We start from the raw sequence: 11,199 nt of genomic DNA on the forward strand, positions 1-11,199 counted from the left end.
CCTGCTGAGTGAATGTGTGTTTCTGCAGCTGGCGGAGGATTTCTCGGTGGCCTACGGAGCGGGTCAGGGCGAGCTGGAGGTCGGCGGGGTGTTTCTGCGGATCTTCATCTCTCAGCCCGGCTGGGTCTTACGCAAGCCCAGAGAGTTCCTGGTGTCGCTGATGGACACGCTGACCGCTCTGCTGGAGAAGAACAGCCCAAACGTGAGTCTGAGTCTGACTGTCTGCCGTGTGGACAAAAAATGATGGGATTTTATCGCTAACAATAATTAGGCGATATTTTGCTGAGTGTGTTATTGTGCTGGTATCTTAAACTGACTCCTAAAGTTTTTGATATTCTTCTTATTCTTTGTGGTGGCCAGTTTACTGCAGTGACAGAAATGAATCTTTTCCAATAAGTTTACAATAAATGTTTACTTTTTATGGGCATTGTTACCTTTATAAAGCCATTTTTTCTAAAAGTGTACATCATCTTTTGAATCAAATTCTTACATTTAATCAGTGAATTAGAATAATAAGACATTTGGGCTGTTACCAAGCAAATGATATCAGTATCAATTAATCTTTGCAATGCAGAGGAAACACAGAAGCTGCATCTGAAGAGGCATTTAGATGCGTTTACACACTGTTTAATGAAGCTCAGAGAGACATGGGGTGCTTTAACCTGCAGCTTCAAATGCATAAATAATGTTTTGATATTTTAAACATAAAATGTTGAATACTGATACTTGAATTTATTAAAAAAAAATGAATAGATACATTAAATGTGAAATTAAAACCGCCAGTAGGTGGCAGCGAGTCACTGTTAATAAGTGAGTCATTGCGACTGAACCGAATCATTTAAACGGTTGATTCATTCAGGAACGAAACACTATCATGTTGCTCAGAGACGCAGAACAGTGCTGTGTTTGGAATGAGTTTTGTTGTCGAAATAGAGCAAAAACAGGCAATATGGTGTCTAAAACGTGTCTCTTAATATATTTGTATAAAATCAATATCACATTTGTAATCATGTAAATTTTTGGAGGAAAAAAACGGCACTCTTCGTGTGATTTATATATAAATGTATACATTTTCTGCCTCCATATCTTGAATATTGTGATCATTCTAAATGCATATTAATAGACTGACTCGTGCAGTGAACTCTAAATGCGCACTAGTCTAGCCGACTACACTTGATCACGTAATGTATACGTGTGCTCTGTAGGTGTGTTTTGTTTGCTTTTGCAATATACTCGATAACGTATATACATATACTATGTAAACAAAAACTTTAATTTTGGATGCGATTAAAGGGTTAGTTCACCCAAAAATGTTGAACCTGTTGTTCTGTCACAGGGTGAGGCTCTGGAGACGGTGAGCACCGCAGCCGTGTGTCTCTTCAGTTCACAGACGCAGCTGGCTGATCAGGTTCCTCCTCTCGGTCATCTGCCTCGTGTCCTGACCGCGCTCAACCACAAGAACAACGCCGTGCCCAAGAGTGCCATCCGACTCATCCACGTGCTCTCAGACAACGAGGTACAGCGCAAACACAGCCTGCTCTGCGTGTGATGCTGTGAATCTGTGAGTGATGTGTATGTGTGTGTGTGCAGCTGTGCGTGCGCTCCATGGCAGCGTTAGACACCATCGGCCCGCTGATGACGGGGATGAAGCTCAGGGCTGATATGGCAGGACTGGCCTGCGAGGCTCTGAACCGCATGTTCCAGCGAGAGCAGACCGAACTGGTCGCACAGGTGACGCACACACTACAGACATTTTTTCATTTAATATTAGGTTTTTAATTCATTTAAAAACTCTTACAAGTTTCTAGTTGGTTAGGGTTTTTAGGATTATTTTTAATGTTTCTTAAAGAGGTCTCTTCTAGGGCTGTCAACATTTTTTTCAGAATATTCGTCGAATTTAAAATAAAAATCCACAATTTAAGGTGTGCGTCAGGAAGCCTTATCAGTGGCGCACGAGATGCAATGTAAGTGTCGTTGCATTATAATGTTTTTCATAGCTTATCCAGTTGAACCCACTAGATGCGGCGCTGCTACATTGTTCATTCAAAATATTGCGGAAAGAGAACATCAATGCAGAGAAGATGTTGTTTACGTCCAAACTGAAACCAAGCCGTTCACACAGAACGCATTTTCTAGAGGGACATCTATCACCGTTGCACTCGTGTCTCGCAGAGAGCGGCATGTTTAGAAAGACATGTAAAATTAATGTGTTCAACTTTTAAAAAACACGTCTCGAGACTTTATGGCGGTTTTTCCCCATCCCACTGCATCTCATGTTTTTAAACGAAAAAGTAGGCTACTCTGTGATTAGTTTTTCGGTCTTTTGTATTAAACTATCCCAGACCGCAGGTTACCTGACGGGTGAGTCCAGCACAGCGCCTCGTATGAGGGATGAGCAGTACCTGTCCTGACCCGTGCTGAACTCTGACCCGTCCTGACCCGTACTGATTAGGGCTGGGCAAAATTTTTTTTTCGATTAATCGTTTTTTTAAATGACGTCGATTCGATATCGATTCTCAAAAGCCGCGAATCGATCTTTTCCGATTATTATTATTAATAGATTCATTGTAATTTAATGTTCTTTGGTGTTCAGGCTCTTCGGGTGGATCTGGTGCCGTACCTGCTGAAGCTGTTGGAGGGAGTCGGGTTGGAGACTCTTGAAAACCCGTCAGCAACCAAAGCTCAGATCGTCAAAGCGCTCAAATCCATGACACGCAGCCTGCAGTTCGGAGAACAGGTATCGTCCTCGTCCAGCAGCGCGCTAGAACCCTCTGGAACTGAAGCCAGTGATCTGAAATGACGTGTGTGTGGTTTGTTTCAGGTGAATGAGATCCTCTCTCGTTCCACTGTGTGGAGTGCCTTCAAAGACCAGAAACATGACCTCTTCATCTCCGACTCCCAGACCGCAGGTTACCTGACGGGTGAGTCCAGCACACAGCGCCTCATGTGAGGGATGAGCAGTCCCGTACTGACTACTGACCCGTACTGACTACTGACTATTCTTGACTACTGACCCGTACTGACCCATACTGACTACTAAATCGAGAATCGAATCGAATCGAGAGCTTGCGAATCGAAATGAATTTAATCGAATCGGGACATCTGAATCGATACCCAGCCCTAGTACTGACCTATACTGACCTGTGCTGACCCGTGCTGAACTCTGACCCGTACTGATCCGTCCTGACCCGTACTGACTTCTACTGACCCGTGTTGACCCGTCCTGACCTGTGCTGACACGTACTGACCCGTCATGACCCGTACTGACCTCTACTGACCTGTCCTGACCTCTACTGACCCGTGCTGACCCGTCCTCACCAGTGCTGACCTGTCCTGACCTCTACTGACCCGTGCTGACCCGTCCTCACCAGTGCTGACCCGTGCTGACACGTCCTGACCTCTACTGACCCGTGTTGACCCGTCCTCACCAGTGCTGACCCGTCCTCACCAGTGCTGACCTGTCCTGACCTCTACTGACCCGTGCTGACACGTCCTGACTACTGACCCGTGCTGACACGTCCTGACCTCTACTGACCCGTGCTGACCCGTCCTCACCAGTGCTGACCCGTCCTGACCTCTACTGACCCGTGCTGACCCGTCCTGACCTCTACTGACCTGTGCTGACCCATCCTCACCAGTGCTGACCCGCTGACTGTAGCCGGTCTGATATGAGCTGTCTGGTCTTTCTGCTGCAGTTTCTGCATCTGCTGGTTCTGACGTCTGCTTGCTTCCTCTCTCTCTCTCTGCACTCTCCTCTCCTCTTCTCTCTCTCCTCTTCTCTCTCTCCTCTTCTCTCTCTCCTCTTCTCTCTCTCCACTTCTCTCTCTCTCTCTCTCTCTCTCTCTCAGGTGTGTCCGCTCCGTCTCTCCTGGCGGGCAGCAGTCCGCTGCGCAGTGGGCTTTAGTAGCTCACCTGGTTTTTTCCAGCCTCCTCTTTATTACTGTAAAGCAGGTAGACTGTCCTCTGATGGCTTCATCTCTCTTTCTGCTTCATTTCATACTCATTTCCATCTGTGTTTCCGCTCTTCAGTGCAGCGCTGTAATGAGTGTTTCCATCAAAGGTCACATTCCCAGCTAGTGTTGTCAAAAGTGCCTACCACGATACCAGTCGGTACTGACATTTTAAAAACGTCCATTTCCCGCTAACATTTCAGCTCTGTTGAGCGGATTCTTAAACTCTGCTGATTGGCCATTGTGTTTACGCGCTCAACAGATATGACTGTGATTGGCTACAATGATCATTGCTTCACATCATGGCTCACACAGCCAATCAGCAGTGTTTAAGAATCCGCTCAACAGAGCTCAAATGTTAGCGGGAAATGTTCCCAGCCAGCTACCAGTACAGAACATTTCATCCACATCTGTGATGTTCCAAATGGAAAATGTCATCATTTATTAAAGATGCACGATAAAATAAGTTCATTAAATTGTTTCACAGTAAAAGATCCACATTGAACTGCATCAATCATCATCTGCATCTGTAATGAGTTTGAGTCACTTTAACGTGCATCTGGGAACGAAACACCCCAAACATCTTCACAAACTAGTAATAAGAAGCGCTTATAATCCATTAATAATAATAATGGCCTAATAATAATAATAATAAAGTGCAGCGTTTTCTACTCAAAAAAGAAAAAGAAAAAACAGGAAGAGATCTGGTATCTTAACCCGCTGCGCTTAGTCACAGCCAATACAGCATCAGCTTTTCCAGATTTTGGCCAAATTATAGGCTACTAAACAAAAGATAAAAATCTGTTAATGCTTTAAAGACATTAAAGTATTTTTTAAGATATTAAAAAATGTTTGCTGCATTGTTAAAAAAATGCTACTTGTATAAAATTGTGTTTTGAGAGAAAAAAAAAAAAAGTTGCGTAGGGTCACGTCGCATTTTATTATTAGGCTCAGTACCTGTGGCTCAGTGGTAGAGTATTGCATTAGCAGCGCAAGAGGTCGTGGGTTCAGTTCCCAGGGAAAACACATATACTGGTAAAAAATGTATAGCCTGAATGCACTGTAAGTCGCTTTGGATAAAAGTGTCTGCTAAATGCATAAATTTAATTTTATATATATATATATATAGAGCCTATGATAAACACAGTTATTAGTTTCCTTCTCTCCACAACAAATCCTCTAAAGTTAAGGCTATGCATTTAGGCTATAAAAACGTCAATCCAAATACAAATTAATTTAAGGTGAAACTGATGTCTACCTCTCTCATTCGGTACGCATCCAAGTGTTTCCATATTCGCGACGTATCTGGATGCTAAAATATTATTTATTATGTAATAGGCTTGTACTTCACTTGCATCTACATCATCCTTCCTCCTGTATCAGCACAGTGAGGCGGTGCTCGCTGAACACAACAGATCGTACAATGGAGCAGTGCAACTTTTTATGTTTCTTTAACTCTATTTTATTTTGATCATGAACAGGCTGCAACGTCGCAAAAATATGTTGTGTCTGTGTGCGCGTGAGGCGCCGGCGCGATATGGTCATACCAGCGCTGGTTGGTTATACAGATAGAAGCAAAACATCATTCAAAACTGTCAAGATTTGCAAAATAAATAAAACTGTAAAATAAATAAAACTGTAAAGCTTTTGCAAAATAAAGAAAACTGTTTTCTGCTGTCTCGTTTTCCTTTCCGTGAACTTTGGATCGTGTCACAATAAACCGAAACTCAGCTAATTTTTTTTCTTTCGTTTTGTTAATCTGTCAATGATTTAAGTGAAATACATTTCGTGTAGGCCAATATAGACTGATGGTGTGTGATGATGCTGATGCTGATGATGAAGATGATGCTGATGGTGTGTGTGTGTGTGTGTGATGATGATGATGATGAAGATGATGCTGATGGTGTGTGATGATGGTGATGATGAAGATGCTGCTGATGATGATGATGCTGATGGTGTGTGTGTGTGTGTGATGATGATGGTGTGTGATATGTGTGTGATGATGATGGTGTGTGATGTGTGTGTGATGATGAAGATGCTGCTGATGATGATGATGGTGATGGTGTGTGTGTGTGATGAAGATGCTGCTGATGATGATGGTGGTGGTGTGTGATGTGTGTGTGATGGTGATGATGGTGTGTGTGATGATGATGCTGATGGTGTGTGTGTGTGTGTGTGTGTGTGTGTGTGTGTGTGGTGATGATGATGACCAGTGTGTGTGTGTGGTGATGATGATGACCAGTGTGTGTGTGTGGTGATGATGATGACCAGTGTGTGTGTGTGGTGATGATGATGACCAGTGTGTGTGTGTGGTGATGATGATGACCAGTGTGTGTGTGTGGTGATGATGATGACCAGTGTGTGTGTGTGGTGATGATGATGACCAGTGTGTGTGTGTGGTGATGATGATGACCAGTGTGTGTGTGTGGTGATGATGATGACCAGTGTGTGTGTGTGGTGATGATGATGACCAGTGTGTGTGTGTGGTGATGATGATGACCAGTGTGTGTGTGTGGTGATGATGATGACCAGTGTGTGTGTGTGGTGATGATGATGACCAGTGTGTGTGTGTGGTGATGATGATGACCAGTGTGTGTGTGTGGTGATGATGATGACCAGTGTGTGTGTGTGGTGATGATGATGACCAGTGTGTGTGTGTGGTGATGATGATGATGATGGTGTGTGGTGGTGTGTGATGATGATGGAGTGTGATGTGTGTGATGATGGTGGTGATGGAGTGTGATGTGTGATGATGATGATGATGATGAAGGTGTGTGTGATGGTGATGGTGTGTGATGGTGATGATGGTGTGTGTGATGTGTGTGATGGTGATGATGATGATGGTGTGTGATGGTGTGATGATGATGGTGTGATGTGTGTGATGGTGATGGTGATTGTGTGTGATGTGTGTGATGATGATGATGGTGGTGTGTGTGTGATGGTGATGATGATGGTGTGTGATGTGTGTGATGATGATGATGGTGGTGTGTGTGTGATGGTGATGATGATGGTGTGTGATGTGTGTGATGATGATGATGGTGGTGTGTGTGTGATGGTGATGATGATGGTGTGTGATGTGTGTGATGATGATGATGGTGGTGATGGAGTGTGATGTGTGTGATGTGATGATGATGATGATGATGGTGTGTGATGGTGATGATGATGGTGTGTGATGGTGGTGATGATGATGGTGGTGATGGTGTGTGATGGTGATGGTGTGTGATGTGTGTGTGATGGTGATGATGATGATGGTGTGTGATGGTGATGGTGTGTGTGATGTGTGTGTGAAGATGATGAGGGTGTGAGATGAAGATGGTGTGTAATGTGTGTGATGGTGATGATGATGATGCTGATGGTGTGTGATGATGATGGCGTGTGTGATGATGATGATGGTGTGTGATGTGTGTGATGGTGATGATTGTGTGTGATGATGCTGATGGTGTGATGATTGTGTGTGTGTGTGTGTGTGTGTTGATGGTGATGATGATGGTGTGTGATGTGTGTGATGATGATGGTGTGTGATGATGGTGATGATGGTGTGTGATGGTGATGATGATGATGATGATGGTGTGTGATGTGTGTGTGATGATGATGGTGAGTGATGTGTGATGATGATGATGATGATGGTGTGTGATGATGATGGTGAGTGATGGTGATTATGCTGCTGATGGTGTGTGATGATGATGATGATGGTGTGTGATGTTTGTGTGATGATGATGGTGAGTGATGTGTGTGTGTGTGATGATGATGATGATGATGATGCTGATAATGTGTGGTGTGTGTGGTGTTCAGGTCCAGGAGTGGCAGGTTATCTGACAGCAGGCAGCGGCTCTACAGTCATGCCGAGCGTCCCGCCGCCCGTAGACAACGACACCGGAGACCTGGGCTGAACCAGACTAATACAACACCAGACAAACCCGGACACAGACGGACCGGCTCCGGAGCGCCGCCATCCTGATCCTGAGAGTGACGGAGAAACAGACGGAGAGAGAGCGCCCATCATCCTCCCTCACAGCACTTCATGATCCCTTCCTCCTCTATCATTTTATATCCACTCGCATCTCGTAAATAATTTCTTTCCATGGAGAGTAAAATAGTTTACTTTTGTATTGAGAGATTTTTATGCATTTGTTTTTTTTTTTCGTTTCCTGTCTCTTCGTCTTCCTGCGTCTCACATTCAGCTCATGTCTGGACTTCTGGCATCTCTATATTCTTACTTTTATTCTGAAGTCCTCGAGTAAGTGCTTGGTATCAGAAGGAACGAGAAACTTGAGAAGGAACCTGTGAAACTGTGATTATTTGATTGTGCCGCACTGCTTGTGATCTGTCCTGGTTTGTCTCTCATCTCATCGTTCTGTAAACCGACAAAAACCTTCCTTCCCCAGAAAGCACTCGACTATTTATACCTACATCAAGACCAACTGCAAATGAGCGTCTGAAAAGACAAAGGACAAATTGTACTGACTCTGATTACAAATGTATGTGAAAGACTAATTGTGAAATGTTAAATGTAATATGCCGTACATAAACTTTCTATATTGAATGTACATTAATAAAGAAGTAAATCAGTTGCACTTGTACATACAATTTTAAGAATAAAAGGGAATCCTCAGCTGTTGGGGTTTTGTTTTTTCTGATTGATACATTTTATATGTTAATGAAGAAGGAATCTTAATTTCCCCCGACCAATGAGAAACACAAGATCAGCTCCGGTTTGGTTTTCTCATGCATTTGTATTTTTATCTAGACGTTGTGTCCACCTTATTTGACAAGGTGATGAGAAAAAAATATTGCAATCCTTTTGCATTCATTTACCAAAAAAAAGAGAGAAATAAGAATCAAAATGAATTGCACTAAACCCATTAAACCAGTGTTTGTGATTAAAGTAATGCAATAATGCGAAAACAATTCCAGTTTACAACAACAAGCATCATAACGTACTGGTTTTTTGTACAGATAAATAACTGAGCGACTGACAGTTTAAAATATCCTCTCTTACATTAATAATAAGGCAGATAAAAGAGTCATGTGGTGATGGTTCATGTATTATACTGGGTGTCTACATTACATCGCATGTCCACACGAGGGCGCCATAATCTCTATCTATATCTAGTGCACCACCAACATGATGCACTGGTTTCCAGAAGCCTGTTATTCCATACAAGCAAACATTTAGTCAAGAGATGTATTAAATTAAAAGTGGCCAAACATTACAGAAATCAGAATGAAACATAATGATATAAATTGACATTTTCAGTGAAATCTTGCAGGCAAAATCCAGTTATCTGGACTGTATTTCCACGCTGATCAACCGAAAGCTTTTATGCCTGTGAAATCTTGCCTACATTTCATTATTTCAAACTTAAAGGGGTTTTCTAGATAAATCTTGTGCTGATTGAGGGAATAAACGCTGATCTGTAAATGAAACGATGGAAAGCATGAAGGAAGATGAAGAGATTCGGGATGTTTGTCCTGTTCTGCTGTGTCCAGTTTATTTGAGGTGAAATCCCAGCCTTCAGTGAGACTTTAGGAGGTTTGTGTTATGTTTGGTCTTGACTGTATTGTATATCTGAGAATCTGGTCATTCAGAAATACTGTGATGACGGCAGGAATTACAGCGCTTGGTCTTTGTCTGTTGTGCGTGGCAGAATCAGTTTGTTTTGATTCTGAATCATAATTGCTTTAATAAGCGGAAAAACAGAAGAATTAGTGACTGTTTGAAGATGAATAGTTTTCGTAACTTTCACTGCTTCACTTGTTGCACGTGAGGATTTCTCCTGACCTTTGACCCAGTAATATCTAAACTAGCTTCAGGAGTCTTTATGATTTCATAGGTAGTGCATGAGACAGAGACAAACACACCAGTCGCTCTGAATCTCTGTCTGAAGTTGTTTTCTAACTCATGAATGATCTGGAGGTCTGCTGGAGGCACAGGAACACAAGACTGAGATGTGTTTAGCCTTCGGCTTGTGACCGCTGCTAGTCCCTGAGCAGAGGAGTCTGGGGTCCGAGAACATACACGAGCTGCTTCATGTGTAGTCCAAGACTTTGTGCGTATATTTAACACACATTGCATAAAGTCCTGGAGGAATTCACAGTAAGACCGACACAACACTACAGTCGTTACTGAACGACAACAAAAATGGCCTGATTTCCAGCACAAATATCCTAATAAAACTTTCAAAGAATATCTAAAAATATAAATACTTCATATATTACAGTACATCTTTAAGATTTTTTTGACCCATTGATGTATATTTTTTCATGCTTTATATCAATATACTTTTTTTAGATGAATGATTATATATATATTATTGGAATGAAAAAATAAAGGCAATTTATATATCGTTTTATAAATTGTATAAGGTATTTACATTTTTATGATTTAATTTTTTTATTTAAAATATATTAAATATATATATTTTTTTTTATAAACTTACAATATGTATAATACATTTTCAGAACTAAGTAATTTTCTTTCATAATTTTAATTAAGTATGTTTTATACCTTGTTTAAACCAAAAGTCCCTTGATGTTTTGACGTATAAGAGGTCATTACTCAGAACTCAACACTTTCTCGTTAGTCTAAAACAGCTTTAAAAATAAACAAAATAGCCTATTACTTATAAATTATGCTTTTTTATGTAAAATCAGAGGACAGTACAAAATAATAAAAAAGGCAGTTCACGACCCCTTTAAAGGATTTTTAGATATTTTACTGGAAAACAAGACAGATGTAGTGATTAATAAAGTGATTTAGGTGTTTGAGCATCAGAAATCTCCTCCGAGTGTCCCGTCAGGACGGATGGATGTTCCAGCACAGACGACTGCAGTGTACCTGGCTTTGACCTCTGACCTTTGAGAGGCTTGTGTTGAGGTCTGGATCTCCGGCTGCTGCGTGGAGCTCTTTATGCCCAGAAATCTTTCAAACGGATGTGCTTTCATTTGTAGCTTTGCTACAGGACGCACATTTACGGGTTTGACTCTGAATGTGAGAACATCTGCTCTTTACAGTCACATGTGAGAGTTTTCACGCTTTGGGTTCATGAAGAGGGAGCTTCTGCAAATATAACGTGTGTGATTGCTGCTGTGGCTTGCACATATCTATTGTTGAAGCACTTCTAATGTTCTGTAGTCCAGATCGGTCAGACGTCCCAGTGTTTGTCTGTGTCTATCATTACTAGCATCTCAGCAGATGCTCAGACTCTTTCATCTTAATGACCTCCATCTTCTAACGCAGCAGAACTAA

General features: G+C 42.0%; 1 protein-coding gene across 1 annotated transcript in view; it reads left to right on the forward strand.

The window, feature by feature from the left end:
* LOC107693458 (dnaJ homolog subfamily C member 13-like) overlaps positions 1-8,585 on the forward strand; it is a 66,824-nt gene extending 58,239 nt beyond the window's left edge. The window contains exons 50-55 of the mRNA XM_016492864.1: positions 29-202; positions 1,337-1,516; positions 1,591-1,731; positions 2,594-2,737; positions 2,822-2,921; positions 7,743-8,585. Of these exons, the coding sequence (XP_016348350.1) occupies positions 29-202; positions 1,337-1,516; positions 1,591-1,731; positions 2,594-2,737; positions 2,822-2,921; positions 7,743-7,840 (837 nt within the window). The 3' untranslated portion in view covers positions 7,841-8,585. The remainder of the gene's footprint in view (positions 1-28; positions 203-1,336; positions 1,517-1,590; positions 1,732-2,593; positions 2,738-2,821; positions 2,922-7,742) is intronic.
* The last annotated feature ends 2,614 nt before the right edge of the window (positions 8,586-11,199 follow it).

Source organism: Sinocyclocheilus anshuiensis, unplaced genomic scaffold, assembly GCF_001515605.1.
Source record: "Sinocyclocheilus anshuiensis isolate Anshui unplaced genomic scaffold, SAMN03320099.WGS_v1.1 scaffold987, whole genome shotgun sequence".
Taxonomy (NCBI): domain Eukaryota; kingdom Metazoa; phylum Chordata; class Actinopteri; order Cypriniformes; family Cyprinidae; genus Sinocyclocheilus; species Sinocyclocheilus anshuiensis.